Below are 25,113 nucleotides of genomic sequence, written 5' to 3' on the forward strand. Positions count from 1 at the left end.
TGAGCAGAAAATACTTACTCTTAATACCAGCTATGCATCCTAAGATATTCTCTCCCCCTCTCCTCTCTCCCCCCCATCTCCCTTTTCTCTCTCTCCTCTTTCTCCCTCTCCCCTCCTCCCCTCTCCAGTGGGCGTGAGACGCTCATCTCCACTCATTCTCGAAGGCCTCCATCTCTTGCGCCATCGCTTCCTTGGAAAGTGGTGTTTGGACCTGCGGTCCTTTCTGGTTTAGGAAAGCAGAGATGTAGGATGCTGTAATGAGTCAAGAAATGGCCATGTCCGTGGTTCTTTTCTTGCAGACGTTTCATTACCAAACTAGGTAACACCATTAGTGGGGTTTTGCTGCTTATATACACAAGCCCCTTCCTAACATTGAAGATGTTACCTAGCTTGGTAATGAAATGTCTGCAAGAAAACAAGCAAGATGAGAGAGCATCAAGGACCCCACAGTCATCTTCCTCCTCCTCCTCCTCCTCCTCCTCCTCCTCCTCCTCCTCCTCCCATTCTTCTCCTCTTCCATTTAACAAACCCCACTCCCTTTCAGCCCTGATGATGTTACCTAGCTTGGTAATGAAACATCTGCAAGATAACAACCAAGCTCAGAGAGCATCAAGGACACTACAGTTCTCCTCCTCTTCCTCTTCTTTTTCACAAAACCCCACACTCCCTTCTGGGACAGAAGATGTTACCTCGTTGGGTCATGAAGCATCTGCAAGAAAACAGCTGAGCTCAGAGGGCACCAAGGACCCCACCAAGTCCGACCCAGAGCTACAAATATTCCATCCTGACAACTGACTTCCCTGCATTTCAGACAAGGTTGGGTCAACAACTGCAGAGGCAAAACGGGGGCAAAAGCGATTGCCGAATCAGGCTTACGGGATGCCCTGGACTCAGAGCCCGAGAGACGTCCTCCAATCAGCCTCCCAACCTTGGTCACCATCCTCATGAGTCCCGGCCGCCGCGCATCCTCCAATCCCAGGGCTACCGCAAGACAAGCGGAAGTGGCGCTGAGCTTCTGGCCCTTTTCCATCCCGTCGTTTGCTAGACAGGATGAGTTTAAGTGACTTTTGGAAGCACCGCAGCGAGCTGTGAATGACGGATGAAATGAAAAATCCTTGCTCGGTGTGTGCACAGAGTCGAAACGGTGCTCACCAATTCCCTTCTGTGCTATGTCACTTATTATCTAGAAACTTGATATGTATCTTGGTGTGAGATGTATCCTGGGGAGAGGAGGGGGAGAAAAACAACTCCGGTTTTTCAAAAAATAAAAATGGAACATCCTAATGATTGCCTTCCTCCTTTGGAAAGTCTCAACAGATATCTTTCTATATTCACTCTGCACTGTTCACTGAATTTATAGGGACGCGGTAGCTCAGTGGCTAAGATACCGAGCTCGTCGTTCAGAAAGGTCGGCAGTTCGGCGGTTCGAATCCCTAGTGCCGCGTAACGGGGTGAGCTCCCGTTACTTGTCCCAGCTTCTGCCAACCTAGCAGTTGGAAAGCAGGTAAAAAATGCAAGTAGAGAAAATAGGCTCCATCTTTGGTGGGAAGGTGTTCCATGAGCCTTTGGCATTTAGTCATGCGGGCCACATGGCCACGGAGAAGTCTTGGGACAGCGCAGGCTCTGTGGCTTTGAAACGGAGATGAGCACCATCGCCCCCTAGAGTTGGGAACGACTAGCACATATGTGAGGGAAACCTTTATCTTTACCTATCCACTGAATTTAACAGAATCACAGAGTTGGAAGGGACCTTGGAGGTCTCCTAGTCCTACCCACTGCTCAAGTAGGAAATTTTACACCATTCAAGACAAATGGTTCTCCAATCTCTTCTTTAAAACCTCCAGTGATGGAGCATTCACAACTTCTGGAGGCCAATTGTCCCACTGATTAATTGTTCTCTCTGTCAGGAAATTCCTCCTTAGTTCTCGGTTGCTTCTCTCCGTAATTAGCTTCCACCCGCTGCTTCTCGTCCTGCCTTCAGGGGCTTTGGGGAACAGGTTGAGCCCCTCTTCTTTGGGGCAGCCCCTCAAATACTGATAGAGCTCTATCACGCCACCCCTACTTCCACCTAAACTCAGCTTCCCGTAGATTCCTGATCCAGAAAACTTCTTATTTGGATTAATTCTAAAGTTTGGACTCAGATGGACGCAGTATATCACATGATATACTGCATGGCCAGATGTCCAATCCGAGAAGTGTCGGAGAAGATATCACAAAGTCTCCACAGAAGAAAAATAAATCAGAAGAGAGGCTGAGTTTGCGTGACACTCACAAATTACATTGAACCTAGTTTGTTGCTGTGATGCTCTAACTCGGCGGTTCCCAACCGGGGGTGCTGGAAGCCCCTGGGGGTGCAAGACGATATTCCAGGACAGGGGTCGGCAACCTTAAACACTCAAAGAGCCATTTGGACTCGTTTCCCACAAAACCCTTCCGGTGCCTGACTATTTCCTGAGCTGCTACAAAACTGGCATGTGGAGCTGAATTAAACGTTCTGTTTTCTTCTGAAACTTTTCTTGGATTGATCCGTGGTTGGTCTACCGGGGATCAGAAAGCTCAATAAATCGCATGCCGGCAGGTGTCGCACATTGGCGGTTGTGACGCATATTTTGAGCAACAGGGAGCCGCAGCAGAGGGATGAAAGAGCCACATGCAGCTCCAGAGCCACAGGTTGCTGACCCCTGGTCCAGCGGGTGCAAAAACTTGGGTTTCAAAATTATAGTGTATGTGTATAATTATATGCATATACGTAATTATTTAATTATTTTAGGGGTGAGAGAATATATCAGAAACATTTTAGGGGTATAGGAAAGGTTGGGACCCCCGCTGCCCTAACTGGAATATGTGGTTCTTTTATGGTTCAGCCAACTACAGAAAGAGAGAACCAGTTTGGTGTCCTGGTGAAGGCACCAGGCTAGAACCCATGAGGTTTAGGTCCATCTCAGGCGTGAAGCCAGCTGGATGACCTTGAGCCAGTCCTTCTCGCTCAGCCCTAGGAAGCAGGCAATGGCAACCCACTTGTGGCCCTCCAGAGGCCAGTGGAGCTGGCAGGAGATCAGCCGAGAGTGAGGAGGTTGGGGAGGAACCAGGGCCAGTCCTGGAGTCTGGGGGAGGCTCTGAGGAGGGCTCTGTGTCGGAGGCAGAGAGGGGGCCATCCGGCAGTTCTCAGCTGGCTTCACACACCGCAATAATGAACGTTAGCCGAACTTGTTCAAGACAGAGCTACTCAAATCTGCTGGATCACAGAATTTCCTCCCAGCAGAGTCTGCTCTTATAAGGAATCCAATTTCGCCAGGGACGCCTCGGTGTGATCTTCAGTTTCCTACCAGGCAAAAAATAAATGCAAGAGGGGAAAAGGTGTTTTATGGGAGAGTCAGAACTCCTGAGAGGCGTAATAATCATAATAAAGGCTTTGTCTAAGTTGGGGCTTTCTAAGGAAAGTCTTTAAATAGCTCGGCTGTGTTGTGTTGAAGAGGGAGCCTCCATTTCCAGCTGTCCCTGGGTCTCATTCTGCTTTGAGTCGGGATCTAAATTAGGTTCCACCCGATCAACACGAGGGGGGCAAAAGTAGCGATTTCAATCAATCCAGTGGTGGAAAGGAATTAAAAAAAGAAAGACCAGCTCAGCTGTTTCCTCTCCTCATCTTCAATCGCATCATCTTCCATTATGGCCTCCCAAAATGTCAGATTTGGATTTGTTTTAAAAAATAAGGTTTTCAAAATAGCTGCATTTGCATGGCAGGCGCACTTCCAGTTCAATGAACTCTGGCTTATTCAATAAACCCCATGCCCCAAGTTCATGTCGCTTCTGTTGTTGCTGCTGCTGTTGTTGTTGTTGTTGTTGTTATGGGTGATGGTTGTGCCTTCGAGACGGTGTTGACTCCTGACAACGGCCTAAGGAAGGACTAGAACTCACCATCTGCTGGTGATTGCCCCAAAGTCACCCACCCGGCCTACATGGCTAAGGCAGAACTAGAACTCACAGTCTCCCAGTTTCTAGTCCGAGGCTTTAACCACAAGGCCAAACAGGTCCTCTACTCACGTGGGTCTTAAAATAAGGACATGGTTCAGTCAGTGGAACCCAGCAGCGAAGAAGGTTAAAATGTCAGCCGTGAAGGTTATGCAAACTCAGCCTAATGTAAACAGAATCCTGCAGCCCGACTGTTGGTGCCTGGATCCAGATTTCACAGCGACAATTTTTTCACAGCTTTGGAATCGAGAAATTCACTGGCGCAGCTTCAAATAGCCTAGGCAAGATGTTATTTGTTTTGAAGCAAAAATAGGATTCCTTACACTGCAAACATCATCCCTGCCAGTTAAAGCCCTCTCCAGATAAATTACTTGGCCCTTTGAGTGGCAGACCAAGGGGGGGGGGGAAGGGGGGTGTTGAATTCCCCACTGAAGTCGGGATCAAGACCAAAAGGAGTTTAAACTTCATTAAAAGCTTAGTTCCTCTGCTTTTATTCCCCCCCCAAAAAAACAAATAAATGACTCCGGATGAATCCCCCCCCCCGCCCCCCGTAGAATTTTGCAAAGCAGTTAGACAAACAAACGAGCAAAAAAATACATAAAAATAAAGCCAACATTTACACGTCTTATGAAAATGTACATACAAAAGTGCATGTGGTGCCAAAAGAGAAAATTACACTTAAGAAATGTGTGCAACAATTTTTTTTATATGTTAGGGAAATGATGCTCCAAGGCTGCATACCAATTTTGATGCAGCCCTTTCCTGGCTTTTCAATCGATGTGCAAATAAGACAGAGAAGAGAATCTAAGAGGAGGAATTTAGAGAAACCGAGGAAAAACCCAAATGGGGAGAGGAGATTCGGCTCTAATTAATATTCATAGTTCTGCCAGAAATGCCGTTATATTTACACAGCCCTTACATTTCATTGCAAAATAATAAAAATACAAAAAAAATGTCATATAATAGAATGCATAAAATTGGACAACAGGATAAAGACAGGCTGGAGCAGTGGTGAAACCCTCTGAAGTCTGCTTTGCACACACGCGTGGCAGAGGTGCGCCTGCGTAGTGCTAAAAAAGGAACATTTTGAGGCCTTCCAGGTAAGTTGAACAGTGAGGGGGGAGGAAATCCAGGGTGCCAGCCACGTGATTTAGATTATCTAGAAAGCAGGAAATCTGATGATTCCAGCTAATATGAATTGCGCGTCACAGCTGATCGTTGGAAATACCGGTTCACCCCAACCAGTAGCATTTTTTTTTACTACTGGTTCAGACAAACCGGTCCGAACCGGTAGCATTTCCCCCTTGGGCTGGAGTTTTTTGTGGGGGCAAATTTGATCTAGCGGTTAAGGTGCTGATTTAGAAAGCTGGGTGACAGTGAGTTTTAGACCCACTTTAGGCATGAAAGCAAATCTAACCCTTATTAGGTGTTGATGAGTTCTAGTCCTCCATTGGATATAAATGTGGCTGGGTGGTTTTAGGGCCAATTATTAGGTGATGGTGAGTTCTAGTCCTGCCTTAGGCATGAAAGCTGGCTGGGGGAATTTGAGGTCATAAGCAACTGAAATGCTGCTTGTGACCATAAGTCAAGGACTCTTTGGATTAGTCCAGGGAAAGTGTCACAGGTAACCGGAAGACACACCCACGTCCCTTTCTGTTCCTTTGATCATCCTGGCCAAGTGAGGCTGCTCTTTCTCAGCTCATCAGTGACCAGGCATTCTCTCCTTTTCATCACATCGAGTAATTACACAACAGCACAAGTCAGGCTGTGTAGCAAGGGATAAACGAGTTGAGATTTGTATCTTGAGGTTTTCATCCAATAAACTAAACATTTTCTATCCAAGAGGAAAATCGACACGTTTCTCTTCTCGCTTTCTCTCCGCAAACATGGCTGTTGCCTGAAAAGAGGAAGCCTGCGAAACCCCAAACAGCGAATCAATGAAAGGACGGAGGCCTTAACCTTAGTTTCAAACTGCATCACGGATGGGAAGATGGGAAGATGGGATGAAGCAGCTAATATACGCTGGCCTTATTCACCTCTACTAAATTGAAGGAGCTCAGTTAAAGTGAATTCCCGGAAGCATTTAGGCAAATAAGCCGTCAGCTGATGTCTAAGGAGATCCTCCGTCATCCAAGGTTGTCCCAAAGGGGATTTTTTTCAGGAGGCAACTGGACTTTCTGGTTTTTCTTTGAAGACGTTTCGCGTCTCATCTGAGAAGCTTCCTCAGCTCTGACTGGATGATGGTGCGGAAGGGAAGGATTTACACTCCTTGCAGACCGCTGGTCCTTTGCATCCTTTTTGTGGGTCATTGAAGCGCTTGGAGGTTTATCTGAGTCCTCAGGGCCACCTGAGTGGTTCCAATGGGTGTGTGGAGCCTTCTTGGAACTGTTGAAAGGACCGTGTTCTAGTCCTTTCAACACCGTCTACAACACGGTCCTTTCAACAGTTTCAAGAAGGCTCCACACACCCATTCGCACCACTCAGGTGACCCTGAGGACTCAGAGAAACCTCCAGGTGGCCTCAACAGCTCTCTAAAAGGATGTGAATGACCAGCTGTCTGCAAGGAGTATCAATCCTTCCATTCCCCCCCACCATCCAGTCAGAGCTGAAGAAGCTTCTGGGGTGAGAAGTGAAACGCCTTCAAAGACAAACCAGAAAGTCCAGTTGCCTCTTGAAAAAGCACCTTTTGGACAGCCATCAACAGGCACACAGAGATAAACAACATCTACCTACCATTCGAAAGAGAGCTTCAAAACGCTAAAAGCTCTGGACCAGCAACCAGCAGCCAGATAAGCAGAAATTAACACAATATTAAAAGCAGACAATCTCCCAATCACGGAACTATCAAGTTAGTAAACAACAGTCTAATTAAGGAACCACCAACACTGAGAGGGCAAACCGCTTGCCTATAAACATTGAGCAAACTGTCAGCAGGCCTGACACAAACTCCATTCTCTTCCAGCACTGATAATGTTACCTAGTTGGGTAATGAAATGTCTCCAATCAAACAACCAAGCTCAGAGAGCCCCAAGAGCCCCATAGTTCTCCTCCTCCTCCTCCCCCTCCTCCTCCTCCTCCTCTCCACAAACCTTACCCCCTTCCAGAAGGGAGAAGTATCTGCATTAATCCTTTCGTTTTAAAATTAGCATTCCTGACTAGGGTTTGAAACAGGTGAAAGGCTGAGAAGAGACTCAATCCTTCAGGCCTGGCACAGAGCTATTCTGCAAACAGCAATCAATTCCCCTTTCTCCAGAAAGGAGCATCAGCTTTCACAAAACCTTGTATTTTCATAAACAGATCAATTTTGAAAAGGTGTGATGGTTTGGGACCAGAAGCTAATCACAGCCAGCCTGGATTAGTGTTAGGAAGTTTAAAAAAATGGTAAATTATAATAATTCTGGAAATCTATAAGCTTGTGTGCACACAATACCAGGAGCTGATTCCAGGGTATCTTCAAATTGCTAAGATATTCTACGCGTTGAAAATTCAACCGTGAAGTAGCGCCAAAAGCATCAGAACAATTACGCTGGCCTAACCAAGGGACATGGTGGCTCAGTGGGTAAGATGCTGAGCTTGTCAGCAGTTCGAATCCCCAGCGCGGTGTAACGGAGGGAGCTCCCGTGACTTTTCCCAGCTTCTGCCAACCTAGCAGTTCAAAAGGACGTAAAAATGCAAGTAGAAAAATAGGAACCACCTTTGGTGGGAAGGGAACAGCATTCCATGAGCCTATGGGTGTTGAGTCATGCCAGCCACATAACCACGGAGACGTCTTCGGATAGTGTTGTCTCTTTGGCTTTGAAACAGAGATGAGCACTGCCCTCTAGAGTTGGGAACGACTAGCACACATGTGCAAAGGGAACCTTTACCTGGAGCCACAAACATTCAAAATTAAGTGTAGGAAAATGTGATCTCACCAGTCACAAAAGAGAAGCAGCTTTCCACATAAGGCTGAAAGGCCCTATCGAAACACCGCCTGTCCGAATTAAATATCAATTCTCAAAGAAATAGACATTCAAGTCGCGAGCAAGACAGACGAAAAGTTATTTCACCCAAATCGCTGAGACGCATCAGAGGGAAGCCACCCTACACTCCGCACATGTCCAATTTGCAAAGAGAAGGGAGGTTGAAATTCACTGCATTAATTACCTGCGGTTAATTAATTATTCGCCCAGCTCCAGCGGTTGTCTCTGGATCACTGAACTATAATTTGTAGCTTAATCATGGATGGCTATAATATATGTAAATTCTGTAACCATAAACTATTCACCTTGGGCAACGAAGGGTGGAGAAAACGAAGGGTGGAGAACGCTTTGAATGAACAGAGAATAAGAGGAAGCTGGAGCGGCAATGTGTCCCGTCCGATGTGCGAACGAAATAATTGGACTCCCTTGCAGTAAACTATTAGCCTGGAGGGGGGGATTCCTGCTGGCATTACTACTGTTTCGGCACCCAGAAATGTTTTAAATGCAGTTTGAAGTGAAATTGGAATAAAATACAATTTAAAGTGAAATTGGAATGAAATACAATTTAAAGTGAAATTGGAATAAAATACAATAATTTAAGATATAGATAAAATATGATGAAATTATATTTTGGTGTCACCCCTACATTTATTTTTTTTAAGCCCATTCCCCTATTTGGGATGCCGTCAACTTTGACAGCCAACCGTGGGGCGGAAGGGAGAATGATGCTGACCTTTGCCAACCCCCCCTGCTTGGATTGGCCGTTCCTTCTGCCAATCTTGCCCCTTTAGCGAAGCTGTAAACAAGGTTGGTGGGAAGGAAGGAAAGCGGGTGGCATCGTCTAGCAAATTGCAGAACGTTGGAAAGGTCAGAACATTTGCAGAAGGAGACGCTCCTATAATTTACCGCGGCTGAGAGCCGCTCCCGTTCTAACAAGTCAGGGCGGTCACACTTGATTTCATTGAGGGCCACATCAGGTTTGTGTTTGACCTCGGGGGGGGGCAGGGGGTGTGTGGCCAGGAGGCATGGCCAGCTCGATGTCACTTGTATTGGGATGCCTGTGGTGGGCCGAGCGCTCTGCCAGTGGAAACGGGCTCCCAAGCTCCGTTTCTGGCTGTGACTGCCCCCCGCAACCCTGTCGTGGCCCGCCAGTGGAGTTGGCAGCAGATTTGGACAGAGAGGAGGTTGGGGCGGAACAGGGGCCAGTCCTGGAGTCTGAGAAGGGCTCTGACGAGGGCGGAGCCTGTTCCCAGTGTGCGCATGCGCAGAGTTGCCAGACAAAAGGAACAGCTAAAGAACAGGGGTCCACTTGGGAGGAGGGCCACAGGTGGAGGATGAATTTATCTCCCAGAGGAAATAAAAGGGGAGCGAAAGGGGGGTGGAGTTTGCAGGGCGCAATTAGTTCGCTTAATTGGTTCCTGACTCTCCAAGACTCCTGGCCAAGTTCTGCTGATCTCGGCCTGGCAGTTCTCCAAGCCAGAGAAGGTCTGTGACTGTAAATCCTCCTCCCTCGAAAGACTTTGCTGGAGGTGAATGAGCAGAATTCACAGTCAATTAATAACAGGGGTTTTTTGTCAGGACCAGGAGTTTGCTTCAGGCTCTTGGGAAGCCTAGGACAAACCCTCTGCCAGCAGATACAGAGCCCCGTTTCTGCTGGCAGAGCCACCCTGGGCTGGTCCTTCGCTGTTTCCAGGGCAGCCCCGTGGGCCAGATCTAAGCATCCCATGGGCCACATCTGGGCCCTGAGCCTTGAGTTTGACACCCCTGTAATAATCCATTGCAGGACCAGCCAAAGCAAAGAGAACATAAAAGTGCGAATCCATTTCAAAAGCTTGATTTTGCAATTTGATTCTTCCCCACCACCCTAAGGAAGGATGAGAAGAGATCGCTAATTTTACCTGGCTTTTAATTTCAATTTCTCCCTCTGGTAAAGAGCAAGACTGTTTATTTATTTTCCCTCCCAGCCTTATAGCCAATAAATCCGATCAAAATTCAGAACTGGCAAATTTCTCGAGATGTAGACAGACTAAAGCGTGAAAATGCTCCCTGACTAACATCCCTCTCCTAGTTCTGCGTTTTGGGAGAGTGAAAATTCGAGATGTTCCAAAGCACTTTAGGAATGGGGGAAAAAAATGAAAAATCTGCTTGCTCTGAAACTTTTTCATACTAGTTTTTTTGTTTTCTTCCACACTCCTGGTAATTAGATTAACCGTCAAGAGTTGCCGAGAGCTCCCAGGGGCTCAGACATATTGTCTTCCTTATAAACACCGACAGGGGCTGTGATTTTCCCAGAACCACAAATCCAGACAGTGTTCAAAACTGCAGCAGCTGAAACAAGCGGGGGAGAAAACTGCATTTTTCAGCACGACGTCTCCTAGGTTGAGTCCAGAATCCATCCAAGGTTCAATCTGCCAATCCAGAGAGCACAACTGAAACCCCTTTCGGATTCTTTATCTCCGTGATGGAGAACCTATGGCATGCCGCCCCAGCTCAGCTCCTCCGTCCATGCGCCCGGGCCTCCCGCCAGCCAGCTGATTTTGGGGTCTCTGCCGCACATGTGTGTGGGTCGCACGCATGTGGCCGTGGGGGGGGGGCATGGCCCATTTTTGCTCCCAGGAGGCTGCAGGAAGGCCTACCAGGCCCAAAACGGGGTGTGGGGTGTGCAGCATGACCCTCCTGTGGCCCATTTTTGTTCCCAGGAGGCTGCTCCCTACTAGGCCCAAAATGAGGCGTGTTGGGGGGGGAGAGTCATGCGTTCATGCGCCAGGGGGCACGGGGTGTGTTTGTTGCACATGCATTGCATTATGGGTGGAGGCACGCGGGCGCATTCGGCATACAACAACAAAAATGTTAGCCATCACTGCTTTATCTTCTCCGTGTTAACATTATTTTCAATCTCATCAAAACACCAGAAAATAGATATAATTTATCAAAGCAGCCTCCTGCCATCTCCTTTGCAAATTTTGCAAAATAAAAACAGGTAGAAAAATAAATTCCTGTCTTATGTCTAATAGGATTGTTTTCATCTTTGTCATCTTGAAACTGAACAAGAGATTGTGCTTTTTAGCATCCGAGCTTGAATCCTGAAATTAGGTTACAGTGGTGCATGGATTTATAGAAGAGCTTTAGTGGTATATTTATTCAATATATGTATATACAGTATCAGGAGGCAGTTCATTTGTGATCCACGGAAACCAACTTTGTTAACAACAAAACGGGACTTATTTAGAAGAAGAAGAATCCAAATAGAGCTGGAAGGGACCTTGAAACACATGAAATGTTTTCTTAAAATACAGTTGAACACAAGTTGCAAGCATAGGTTAAGAACAGTGAGAGCTAGAAATGGATAGATTAACACTTACAATTAAGGAGAGAGAAGAATAACTGAATGTTTTTTAACATGGGATTTGTTTTACCAATGGCTAACTAATAGAAACAGAAGTTAGAAGTTTAAAAGCATAAGAGAATGATTAATTGTATAAGGAAGGTTTACTTAAATGGATAAGCAAACACTTATTATCATGTGGTCATTATTAATATCATTGTTATCATCATCATCATCATCATCATCGTTATTTCTCAAAATTAACTGTACCCAGACAACACACTGTTTAAGTAGACATTATTTTTTATGTTTAATAATAAATAAATAAATAAATAAATAAATAAATGAACAGTGTGAGCTCTCTGGAATTTAAATACTCCAAAAACCATATAAGTAAATCCTAAGAATTGTAACCCAGAGTGACTTCCAAACAAGAAATCCCCACTTGGTTTCACCATTAAGAAGTAACGACACTCTCTCACAATAATTGGTTTAATCTACTCTTAAAACTGTTTAATCAAAGATCTATTGGGGAGTGGAGACAAAAATTGTTTTATCCAGTTTCAGGTATCTGTGCTACATGAAATGAAAAATAATTCACTTGGAATTCCACTCTTTAAAAAAAAAAAAAAATTCATTCTGGGCCAATTTTTGCGAATGTACATTAGGGAAATGTCCGAATGCAAACAGCTAGCTAGATTCATGCAAACAATAATAATCATGCGGTCTTAACACTTCGAATTTACAAAAACGGCTTGTAAATAAAACTGACAATAAACACACAAAAACGTTGTTCTCTTTGGCACTGGTGTGTGCCCTCTGATGAACCATATAGGGTGACGAGTTCCTTAAGAGTTACCTAAAGAAAGAGAAGCTCCATCCAAATACCCCGTTTCCTTGAAAATAAGACCTCCCCGGATAATAAGCCCAATGGGGCTTTTGAGCGCATGCGCTGAAATAAGCCCTCCCCCAAAATGTTGCAACACAGCAGCAGCCATGAGGTGACCACGCTGGCCACTTCCTGCACCTCAAAAACAATAAGAACCCCCCCCCAAAAAAATAAGGCCAAGCGCTTATTTCAGGGATCAAAATGGTCGTGTGCTGTGGAATAACTCAGAGATTCTATTATAGATAGTCCTTGACTTATAGCAGTTCGCTTAGTGATTGTTCAAAGTTACAAGGGCACTGAAAAAAGGGACTTAGGACTGTTTTTCACACTTAGAACCCTTGCAACATCCCCATGGTCACATGATCAAAATTCAGATGAATGGCAACTGATTCGTATTTATGACGGTTGCAGTATCTCGGGGTCACGTGATCTCCTTTTGTGCCCTGCTGACAAGCAAAGTGATCCACTTAATGACAATGTGACTAACTGAACAACTGTAGGTATTCACTGAACAGCAGTGGCAAGAAAGGTCGTAAAATGAGGCAAAACTCAATTTAACCACTGTCGAGGTTAGCAACAGTAATTTTGGGCTCAGTTGTGGTCGCATGTCAAGGACCACCGGTACAGAGATGGGAAGAAAGACTTCTGATTCCTGCATATCGTGCATAACACTATAAATACAATCCCCATATCTCCCGTACATTGAATTCATCCACATTTCTCGCACGGACAGTGAAAAAGCAGTTGCTTCGTGCAACATTTCAAGAGTTAATGCATTGATCTTTCAATCCATCCGTCATATCCTTGGACGAAGCTCAGACAATGAGACCCATTCTCCAGCGGTGGGCTGCACATTTCATTACTACTGGTTCACCGCGTGTGCGCCCGCCGACTTTGCGCACACGCGCATGAGAAGCGGCCATGTGTGTGCCGTCTGTGCATGTGCCTGGACTTCCGCGCATGCGGCCGGCCTCAAAAATGTGCCTAAATAGGACAGCATAGAACCGGGGCAGGGGGCGAGGCCCACCCACAATTTCCGCTACCGGTTCAGGTGAACCGACCCGAACTGTCTGAATCCCAGCTCTGCCATTCTCCAATCCTATGCAAATCTCCCCCTTGAAACCGTTGTCGGAAGAGCCCCTCCCCCTCATTGCAAATGAGAAAGAAACCTACTGATTGGAGCCTATGGTAATCTGAGCCCCCCCCTCTGCTCTCGGCCTCATTTCAATCACCCCTTCTCAGAAAGGAACTTACCCAACTGGACTTCGAGAAGACTTGTCTGATTCTCCACTGGATACAACGGCTGAGGTGGTCTGTTGGTGACTAAAGCTAGAAGGCGGAAAGAGAGAGAGAGAGAGAGAGAGAGAGAGAGAAAGAATGGGGACAATTAAAAGAATAATCTGGTTCTGGAGACAAGGAGTGTTCTGCAAAGGTTTGGATCTGCGTACCTGGATAGTCACACCCATTTTAAAAAAATAACAGTCGGTAGGATTCTGCTAGCTTTGGGACTATATTGATGAAAACTCTCTTTTTACGAACCTGTAGCCCTTTAATTTGGGGGAGAATCAGGGTGACCGGATGGAGCTGAGCCTTTACTGGCCGGATGCCCTTCCTGACATCACGCAGGGTTCACAGCAAACATTTTTTCTTTGGACCCTGAGAGAGAAACATCTGCCCCTACATAGGATTGAACCCTCAACCTTCCAAATAGGAAGTTAGTGTCTTCACCACTATGCCACCCTGCCACTCCTTAGGAATTATATCGATGATGGCACCAAAAGCAACAACCAGAATCCTACAATGCTAATTTATGCAAATGAATCCTCCATGCAGCTAACAATGAAGTAATAAAAGATATGAGCGAGAAAGAAAATGCCAAAGGTGCTTTTTCCAAAAGGCAACTGGACTTCCTGTTTTTTTCCTTGAAAATATTTCACTCCTAATCCAAGAAGCATCTTCAGTTCAGAATTGTGAAGGAGGTTCTTGGATGTGAAGCGAAAGAGTTTCAAGGAAAAGAACCAAGGAAGCCCACTTGCCTTTTGGGAAAAGCACCTTTGGGACAACCATGACGAGGATGATGAAAAATCTAAATAGATGAGTGGTGAAAAGGAGAGAGAGAAACAGAAAGAAAAAAAAGGAAGAGAAAGTGAGAGGGAAAGTAAAGAGAAAGATAGAGAAAGAAAAAGGAAGAGAGAAAGAGAACGAGAGAAAGAGAAAAAAATGAAGGGGGAGAAAGAAAGACAGAGAAAGAGAAAGAGAAAGGAAGAGAGAGAAAGAGAGAAAGGTTCTTCCCTGCACCTTTCCAGCCTCTCGTGGCTTATACACACACAGACCTTTTGATTCAAGCCATAAGGGGGATTCTATCTGGAAGCGGGTGGCAGCCTCACACGCCTCTTCCAAGCCTAAAATGGAGCAACTGACCCAGATGAAAGAATGGGCCCCCCCAGGCAATTACATTACTTTTGGATTAGCCGGGAATAGAAAGTGGCTGGCAGGTGGGAAAAAATAATCAATGTTTTTCACTAATGCACGTGGAATGCCATCAGAGGGAAGAGGGAGGCCTGCCAATCATCACCTTACCTCCACTGAGAATTCCCCAAAGCGGCCGGGTGGATTCGTACACAAGCCTTAAAGTCTAATTCCCTTAAATAGACTCCGATGATGGAAAGTCTAGGGATCAATTGCACAGGATTCGCCGGTCTGATTTAAAATCAGCCTTGATCAGGCAGAGAATGAACAGAGAACAAAAAGAAATGCTTCTCATTGGCAGATTATTTTCAACAGTTTGCAGAGGGTAAACGAGAGGCCCGACCTCCCCAGTCCAGGTCTTATGGAATCCTCCTCGAGACCCAGTGTTCTGGTCACCGCCCCCCCCCCCCAGAAGCCAAATCAGAGGAGGAGGAGGAGGAGGAGGAGGAGGAGGAGGAGGAGGAGGAGGAGGAGGAGGCGGCAGTGTGGGAGTCCAGGGTCAGCATCAAGGCAGCCTGAGAGCTCCGAGGGGGAAGAGGGAGTGGAGCTGGCAGAGAGAGAGAGTGACAGACTTCTGTCAGCCCTCAGATGGAGAGTCAAGAGCCCCCAGGGCTGGAGGTGGCTGATGAGGAAGAGGAGGAACAGCCGGGCCCAGTGCCTGACTCGTGGATGCACAGAAAGCAGAGGAGAGCAGTGGAAATCTGTGGGCCGGTCCTTGGGACAGAAGAGCCACTGCCGTTAGCGAAGCCCCACCCGAGCTCTGGGGACCAAAGGCAGAGGGAGGAGATGGACAGATGTGGCAGACAACTACTCGTCTCCCTGCCAGACAGACTTGTGAGCCTGCGGTGAGAGGGAGAAACCTTTTGCCGGGGCTGCTGGCGCTCCTAATGAAGGAACCGTTGCTTCAGCTACAGAGAGCTTGTCATGCTTGGAGAGTTGGGTCAGAACTCCCAGGTCCGATGGAGAAGCAAGGAACTCCTCCATATTTCCATCATTGTCAACACTTGGATGGGGATTGTTCAGTCTCTGGGCCAGGCTAAAATGGAGTTGAGAGCTTTGGAGGGGTAAGTTGTAGTTTGGCCTGTTTTTGGAAGCCCTTCAAGGATTCTCTTCATTCGCTCACAAGGCCGTCGGGTGAAGTCATTCCCATGGTTTGAAAAATGGGGAAACCGTGAGAGACCAGACGCCAACTAAAGGGAGCCACTTCGATGTAGCTGGTTAAGGTGCTGGCCAGGAGATGGTGAGTTCTAGCCCCACTTTAGGCATGAAAGCTGGGTGACTTTGGGCCAATCACCAGGAGAAGTGAATTCTAGTTTCGCCTTATGCACGGAAGGCTGATTGGAAGACTCTGGGCCAATTACGCTCTCTCAGCACAACTCACCTCGCATGTCGCTGTTGTTGTTGTTGTTGTGTGGGGGAAAAAGAAAGAGGGGGAGGAGCATTACTTATATTTTCCGCCTTGAGTTGACATATAAAAAGTGATAGTATGTTAAAAAAAGTAATCTTACGATTCTTGATGAATATATTTTATTGTTATTTTCTATTTATGTACACTGAGAGCATCTGCACCAAATAAAAATTTCTTGTGTGTCCAATCACACTTGGACAATAAAGAATCCTACTATTCTACTAATAAATGTGGGATAAAAATCTAATAAAACAAACGTACGCTGAAAAGTGGGTATCCTGGCATCTCATTCCTAACTATGCGCCCCGAAACTTCTACCAGTGAGGATCTTGCTACAATTCCCTTCTCCTTGGAAGGAACATTTGCCCCCAAAATTATTTTTTCCCCCTTCTGAGGATAAGCAGCACACAAATATTTTCATTTTGCTTTCGCCTCTTTCCTTAATAAGAAAGCTAGACGGGAACGGAGCGTTTCCCCCCAACAGCAAAATTCATCTGCAGTTATCAGAATAGCCGAGCGCGTTTGAGGAATTCAGAAGGCGGCAAATTCATAATAGATGTTTTGCCTTCCTGCTTGCAAGAGGGAACCTTTCTCAGTTGACTGGAGAGAGAGAGATAAAACAGCCTGACAGGTAAATACAAATATGAAAGCAAGGTAGAACACAGCCCTGAGAGCACGCATTATCGAACGCTGTGCATTCGGGGTTTGAGCAAAGGGAAAAAAAACCCTCCTTGCCCCTCTCTGCTCTTCTCTTCCTCCTGATCTCTTCCAGGACTTTCAATTACAGTTTGGGTGATTGGAGAGAGAAAGGGTTTCTGGATTCAGGTGGTCGCCTCACCTGCCTTGAGATGGGAAGCTGATCACCCAAGGCTGAAATAATAGCTTCGAGAAACCGTTCAAAGCTGAGGAGTTTCCAATACGATGGCCAGTAATAGAAAGAAGGGGATTTCTCATCTCCCCCCCCCCCCAAGAACCACGCAGAGCTTTGGGTGTCCTCTGCTCTCGAGGAGGCCAGGTAAAGCCTGTAATAGTTGTAACTTCCAAGGGTCGGAAGGAACAACCGGTAGATGAAGAACTGTGTTTCTCCAATTCTTTCCATTAAGCACTTCAATTCTATAGCACGCCTAAGAATCCAAACTGACAGAGGCAGTCTGGTCTAGTGGTTAAGGTGGCATTCTAGAAACTGGGAGACTGTGATTTCTAGTTCTACCTCAAGCATGAAAGCCAGCTGTGTGACTTTGGGCCAATCACCAGGAGCCTGGGAGTTCTTCTCCTTCATCCTAGGGATGAAAGCCAGCTGGGAGGGAGGGAGGGAAGGAAGGAAGGAAAGAAAGAAAATAGCATTTGACCCACCTCGGAAGGATGGAAGGCTGAGTCAACCTTCAGCTGGGATGGATAGATTGATGGATGGATGGAGAAGGGAAGGGGAGGGAGGGAGAGAGAGGGAGGGAGGAAAGAAGGGAGTGGGGGAGGGAGGGAGGGAGGAATGACCGTGGTGGCACAGTGGTTAGAAAGCAGTATTGCAGGCTAATTCTGCCCATGCCAGGAGTTCGAGGTTGACTCAGCCTTTCATCCTTCTGAGATGTGTAAAATGAGGACCCAGATTGTTGGGGGCAAGAGGCTTACTCTGCAAACTGTTTAGAGGTGGCTGTGAAGCAGTGTGAAGCAGTATATATGTCTAAATGCTATTGCTATTTCTATTCTCCTTCCCAATTCTTCAATTCTTATTCAAGTATGGCAGAATGCAAAGGACTCGAAACCAGGCAGTGAAAGAGTTATCTTCTGAAATTCTCATTTTAATCACAAGTCTATAAGTGGCCAATGGGGGGGAAAGGAAATAGAAGTGCAATTGGGGGGGGGGGAAACAATTGAAGAAAAATACTTTTGTTGATGAAAATAGTGCACAAAAGTACATTAAGGGGAAATTGCAGAAACTGGGACCGCTAGACACATTTGCTAAAAAATTATATATTTGGAGGAGTATAACAATACATAACAGTTTTAGGAAAAATTCAAACGTCTGCAGAAATGCGATAAAAAAATTAACTTACAAATAGAAAAAGGGGAAAGCCCAGAGCATCCAAATCAGAAATATTTAGGAAACAGAAGAAAACAGGCAATTTTGTCAAAACAGGATATGAAGAGGAACCAAAATTAGGAGTTTCACTCAGTTGAAAATCACCTCCATCTCCCTCCACCCATTTTATTTTTGCAGATCAGGGAAAGAAAATTAAACTGCATTTCTATTACTGTTTTCATAATGATAATCAGTGAGAATATAACCTTTAATAATGAATAGACTTATAATAAATAGATTTTATAGTAAATAACAAATCTATTGATAATACTCATCGGTGGGTACTTTACTATTGAAAGCTGAGTGTCATGGAAAGAATTTGGAATGAAGGCTTGTTTGTTGTTTATATCCTTGTTTATTAGTTTCACAAACAACTTAAGATGGGAAACATCTGCAGAACACACTTTGGTCCTATTTTCCCCACATCAACAACCCAGTGAGGCAAATTGGACTGAGAAAGAGGGACTGGCCCAAGGTCACCCACTTGGCTTTCATGCTTCAAGCAGACTAGAACTCCCAGTCTCCTAGTGATGGATCAAAGGTCACCCAGGCAGCTTTCAGGCCTAAGGCAGAATTAGAACTCAGCACTGTCTCCCAGTTTCTAGCCAGGTGCCCTAAGCACTAGACCAAACTTCCTCCCTCACTGGATTGGGTAAATTATGAGGATAGAGAATAGAGGATCTTGGGGATAAAGAGGAGAGAGAAAAAACAGGAGGAAAATACAGCAACAGTTACAGAGTTGGAAGGGACCTTGGAGGTCATCTAGTCCAACCCCCTGCTCATGGTCCAAAGAAATGAGAGTTTCCTTCCTGTAAGCCACAATTCCTGCCACGTGGACTAACAGGGAGATTCTGTTCTCCTTGCTCAAGACTTCACATCTATTTGGGCTGCAGAGCAGGTGCCTTTGAACCGCATCGTTTGAGTTCCAGTCAGACGACCCCAAAACGATTCCCAGACGTGTCAGCGGAGACTCTCCGTCATCCGGGCCATGGTTGCTTTTTCCAACTTTTTTCCCTTCTCACCCCAAGAAGCTTCTTCAGCAACTTTGGGAGATTCCCAGACATTATTTCACGGCTTGTAGCAAAATATATATGCTGGCCATTCAGCTGGAAAGGAGACATTTGCAATGAAAACGTCTCAAGCGCTTCACACATCTGGGCTTTTTTTCCCCTCCTTCGCCCCAGAGGTTGAGGCTGCTGTCTTCTGCTTGGAGAGTCACCCAAAGAACTAACTCCACGGCCAGCCGCCCCGATCCCAGGTGGGCGCCAGTTCGCTTAACACTCAACACCCAGGGTTGCCATTTCGCATGAGTGACGGCCGTGACGGATCCCCACTGCAGGCCTCGCTGGAGAATTTCTGGCGTGGAAGTTGCACTTTTTCCAGCTCGCACTCTGGAGGACCTGAGCTCAGCAGGAAGGTCCGTCCGGGAAAACATGTTGTTGGTTTTTTCCCCGGAAAGACAGCTTGCTCGCCACAACTGGCTTGCCCTGAAAAATACACCGGCTGAAATGTGCTGGATGAGCACACACTCGGCTGAACAGCTTGAGAAGGGGGCCCTGAAGATCCATTCTAGCAGGGATGTCCAACCTTGGCAGCTTTTAAGACCTGTGTGGACTTCCAACTCCTAGAGTTCCTCAGCCAGACATGCTGGGATCCTGGGAGTTGAAGTCCGTCAATCTTAAAGTCGCCAAGGTTGGACACCTCAGCATTAAAATATCAGCCAGGAACTGTGCGTGCCCTGGACTTACCACCCATGGCAATAGGCGAGAATTCCATCGGCCACTCCATCGGATACTCCATTTTCATGTGGGAAGGCAGTGCTCGACTTACAACCATCCATTTAGTGACCATGTGAAGTTACAATGGCACTAAAAAAAGCATCTTATGCACTTACGACTGTTCCAGCATCCTCAGGGTCATGCGATCAAATCCAGGTGCTTGGCAACTGGCCCATATTTATGATGGTTGCAATTGCCTTGGGGCCATGCAAACATCATTTGTAACTTTGCCAACTGGCTTCCGCAAAGTCAATCGAGGGAGCCCGATTTGATACAGATTACAGAGTTGGAAGGGACCTTGTAGGTCATCTAGTCCAGCCCCCCCCCCCAAGCAGGAGACCCTACACCATTCCTGACAGATGGCTGTCCAGTCTCTTCTTGAAAGCCTCCAGGGATGAAGCTCCCACAACTTCCGAAGGCAACTTCTGTTCCATCGGTTGATGGCTCTCACTTGTCAGGAAATGTTCTCCTTATTTCCAGGTTGAATCTCTCTCAGTTTCCATCCGATATTCCTTCTCTGGCCTTCGGGTGCTTTGGAGAATAGCTTGACCCCCCCCTCTCTGTGGGAGCCCCTCAAACATTGGAAGACTTCTATCCCGTCTCCCTTGGTCCTTCTCCTCACTAGACCAGCCATTCATCGTATGTTTCGAGCCTCCAGTCCGCTCATCATCTTGGTTGCTCTTCTCTGCACTCTTTCTAGAGTCTCCACATCTTTTTTTATAGTGTGGTGACCAACAATTGATTGCTTACCAATGGCGTATTTACCAATGGCATGATTCATTTCACAAACTGTTTAAGCATAACGAGACTCCGTCCATTGCTCATAAGCCCCCCAAAATCGAACCAAGATTAATATTAGCTACGCTGAGTGTGTCTTATTAATGCAGCTGCTTTGGCTTTAACTAAGCTGGTTAAGCACAATGAGATTTGGCTTCCTGCTCCTGAAATTAGCCATGTTTCTTTCTCGCGTTCCTGGCCAGAGATGGTGTTTCCTTCAGCCATTTATCGGAATGACTCTGATGAAGAAAAAATGCTACTGAGAGACGAACAAGGCTGAACATACACGCTGACTAGAAGGACTCCATTTAAAAGCCAGGAGTGTGTCAGTCAGCTTAAAGCGGTGCCATCGTGCAGGAGAAATAAACATAAGTGTATCGTAGCATTGTTGCCTATTTGAGTGATCTGATAGCAATTTGGCATTCTGGAGACTGAGCTGCCTTCCCCGCAACCAGCCCAGCAATCTCAACCTGACAAAGTGATTACTCCGGCATCTGACATTTGATAGAGCCCAAATGAAGTCGCTGTAACACAAGTCCTGTCAGAGGATAAATGTGTTTGGCTTTGAAAATAAACATCTCACGCTCACTCCTTCCGAATAAAGTGCTTCGGCATTCAGCTGGGAGGGAGAGGGAGACCTCATTATCCCATGACAAAGCTCTCTTCCATCCCAAATTATTTATTCAAGGAGCAAATCCATCATTTGTGGGCAACAACTCGGGAACGGAACGGTTTCCGGCGATGGATTCACAGCTATGGCAAACATTGTTAACTTGGCATTACGTTCCCAGGGGGGGGCCTTTGTCTTTTGTCTTGTCTTGGGGTGTGTGTGTGTGTTGAACAACGATGCAAATAACTTTCACTGCAGCAAAATAGCCATAGCAGTAGCACTTGGACTTGTGTACTGCTTCCCACTGCTTCCCAGCCCTAAGGGGTTTACGGAGTCAGCCTTTTGCCCCCCAAAAATCTGGGTCCTCATTTGACCCACCTCGGAAGGAGGGAAGGCTGAGTCGACCTGGAGCCTGGTGAGATTCGATCTGCCAAATTTCAGTCAGTACTGCACTCTGACCATTGCGCCACTGGGGCTCAAACCCTCCATCTTTGGAGCAGACATCCTAACCCCTCGCTCCAGGCACCGGTAGTCCTCAGCCTAAACCCATTTGCAGTTGCAACGGTACTGAAAAAAGTGACCTCTGACTGGTGGTCCTCGTGCTCACGACCATTGCAACTTCCAGCCACAGTTGTGTGATCAAAATTCAGAGGAGGGGGCTTTTGCAGGAAACAATTCATTCATCCGGTCTGGAAAGTTCTGTTTGTGACTATAAGAGACTCTGTGCCAAGTTTTGCCATGCCCTGTCTTTGGAAACTGGTTTTATGGCAGTGCTCCAAATGAGATAAGGTTTGTGTTGATAAACATTCCTCTGAAAGACTGTTTGCCAAGCCTTGCTGACTGGGAATGAAAGGAATTCACAGTCATGTAAATAAAAGGGGTTTTGCTGGGACCAAGACTCTGCTTCTTGCTTTCTAAGGAAGCCTAGGCCAGAATGCCTTGTTCCCTAAAGGATGGGGCGTGAACTGCAGAAAAGCAGCACCGTTAGGAGGGTCAGGGGTTCAAAACGGAGACCTTTTGCTCCAGCCCTGGATGTTTGCCACGGCTGAATTTCATTCAAGCAGCATTTCTGCTCCTCTCAGGCCTCTTGAGGTTTATTAGCAGTGCATTTGGATAAGGCCGACCGTAGCTCTGAAGCTGATCCTCCCACCGTTCCAGGTGCCTTCTGCAGGATCAGAAACACGACTTCAAACCCGATAAGCGATATCAGTTCTACGCTGTATTTGCCTGTTATCTGCTCAGCTTAAGCAACACGGTGTGAAACCCACTTTCTAAATCCCATACAAAAGTCAGATGAGTCGCCCCCACTGGCGCTTTCACAGACGTCTCACCAGGTTTAAGACTTCAGAGTAATTCTTCGTACCCTTCAAGCCCTGGGAAGGCAAAGAAGAGGGGGAGGAAACCCCCCAATTTGCAGCAAAACAAAGGAAATCCTTCTCTTCCCTAAACACTCAGCAACTCAAAGTCAAACAAGCTCCTTGTGCAGGGCTAAGAGTAACCCTTTGCAGAGCGCAAGGCCTAGAGGGGAAGGAAGAGGGGATGGTTTCTACAAATCCAACTGATTTCCGTGCCTTTCAGTTCAGCCAGAAACAATGGGAGGGTGAAACGGTTCATCCAGATCGTGGTCCATGCCGGCTGGGGAATTCTGGGAGTTGAACTCCACAAACGTTGGGAGGACCCTACTCAGAATGGCAAATATGGGCATGTTCCTTTGGATGTCTGTGGAGATGCTCAGGGATCCAGGGCACGGTTTTCTCCTGAAGGCAACCAGGGTCGTCCCAAAGGCCGCAGCATGCCAGAAACCGGGTGGTGCAAACAAGTGAAGCCCCATCCGCCGGATGCAGGCAGAGGTGAGCTGCTGCCCGTTCGGACTGGTTTGAGCGAACCGGTAGTTCCAATCCCTGTCTGGGCCTGCGCACTCGCCCTGGCGCTTGCCGGTCCCATTTCTCTCCCTCGCTGGCTTCGTTCCCGGCCCACAAAGCCCAGCTGATGGCTGCGCCTGCCCTCTCTACGCACTGCGGCTGCCTGAGGATTTGCTGCGTCTCTGAAGCCACACAAAAGCGAAGAAGGCGCACGGAGAGATATTTCCACAAACCAGTTGTTAAGCTATGTGCAGCCCACCTCTGGATGCCGGCCTCATGCGAAAGCATGCCTCCTCCGGTCCGTGGGGAAAACTCTCTCCACGGAGCCAGTGCCCAAAAGGTTGAGGGCAGAGGTGCTTCTCAGCCGCCTCTATTTGGTTTGGGTGAACCGGTAGCGGTGGTGGCAAGAGGCTCCTCCCACCCCCACCCCCACCCGGACATCATCACGTCCTGTTGTTGATACTCTGCGCATGCGAGGCAGGGCCTGTGCATGTGCAGGGGTGATGCGTGTGAGCAAAGCGTGCACATACATGCTCATATTTGCGAACTGGTAGCGAAGTAAGTTGATTTCATCCCTGGTTGAGGGCCATTGCGATAGAGCACAGCAGTCCTAAACGACCATTCCCTTGTGCGATCGCTCTGCGGAACATCTAATTCCCATGGCAGAGTTTCACTTCCCGTCTTTTCTTATCTTCCCTATTCTCTTCTCCTGTTGGTTCCCTATGATTTATCAATTGTGGTGTGTAACTTATGATTAACGACTTTAACTATGACCTATGACCTGCTTGTATTTGCTGCTTGTATGCACATTGGGAGCTTATGCACTGGAGACAAATTCCTCCCATGTGTCCAATCACCCTCGGCCGACAAAGAATTCTCCTCTGTTCCAAAATGTCAGGAAGGCAGGAGAGGGTTAAGAAAGTAAGAAAGGAGACCTCAGAGTGAAATATGCTTGTCAGATTCCCCCATCTTGACGCCACATTAAGAAACAGGGACGGCGAATCTGTCAAGTTCAATTTTTCTTCTTGTGGTTATGTCACATTTGTTTTGCGGAACTTGTATATCTATTTTTTTTTAAAAGAAAAAAAATTGCTTGCGCTAAAATGTGTTCGCATGTGAGTTTACATTTCCCCCAGGATATTTACCGATAGAAGGAGCCCCCCCCCTCCTCTGAGTTGAACCCCTGGATCCATTCTGGGTCATTAGTTCAATCCAATTAGAGATGAAATTGATTTGAAAATAAAAAGACTTCAGGGGCATCCAATCTGATTGACAATTTGATCTCAAACATCAATCTGGCTTTTGGAAATGGTGATTTGACTCGGAGTCAATAAAATTGCCTTTGAATTGATTCTCCGTCCATAAAGCATTGGTACGCAATTCTTCTATTTTTTGCAAAAAAAGAGCAGACTCATGAAGATGATTCTTCATCAACCCACCTCCAATTTTCACAAGATAGTTGGTCAACGGTAGACAAAGTGCAAAGTGCAAAGAGACAAGGACACCACTTTGAAACAAATAAGTTTCAGCCCCCAAGGGGAAAACTTGAAAATGCAAAATTTCTAGAATTCATATCCGGATGCAAACACATTTATCCTCCAATTGTGGCTTGTTCCACAAGCAATTCTGAAGAGCAAGGAGCACATAATATAAAATGCGATTTCCATTTTAGCTCGGGGCAAAAGTCTGCAGAGAGAACCATAGTAGATCTTCCTTTCTTCTGCCTTGTATGATTTCTCCCAGCATCACAGCTACTGTAATCAAAGCTGGCACACACAGTTTCTGCTCCCAAATTCAAGCCAAACGCGCAGTGTTGTCTTCTCTGAGGTGGGATGCCCTTCCTAGGTTTCTCTCTCATCGCAAAAAAGCACCTGGTCATCCTCCCCTCCTAACCACGTTAAACCACGTCTTTCATCCTCATCGCGATAAGCATCTGATCTAATTTAGGAAGGCTGACATGTCCGCTTTGCAAATCTGAAAGTACAGT

General features: G+C 46.6%; 1 protein-coding gene across 2 annotated transcripts in view; it reads right to left on the reverse strand.

Moving 5' to 3' along the window:
* Positions 1-25,113, reverse strand: part of IL1RAPL2 (interleukin 1 receptor accessory protein like 2) — a 349,653-nt gene that overhangs the window by 56,437 nt on the left and 268,103 nt on the right. For both annotated transcript variants that reach the window (XM_087727740.1, XM_087727739.1), the window contains exon 6: positions 13,400-13,474. In XM_087727740.1, coding sequence (XP_087583866.1) covers positions 13,400-13,474 — 75 coding nt within the window. The remainder of the gene's footprint in view (positions 1-13,399; positions 13,475-25,113) is intronic.

Source organism: Thamnophis sirtalis, unplaced genomic scaffold (genome assembly GCF_051295495.1).
Source record: "Thamnophis sirtalis isolate CommonGarterSnake01/CBP01778 unplaced genomic scaffold, rThaSir2_p1.2 scaffold_13, whole genome shotgun sequence".
NCBI lineage: Eukaryota > Metazoa > Chordata > Lepidosauria > Squamata > Natricidae > Thamnophis > Thamnophis sirtalis.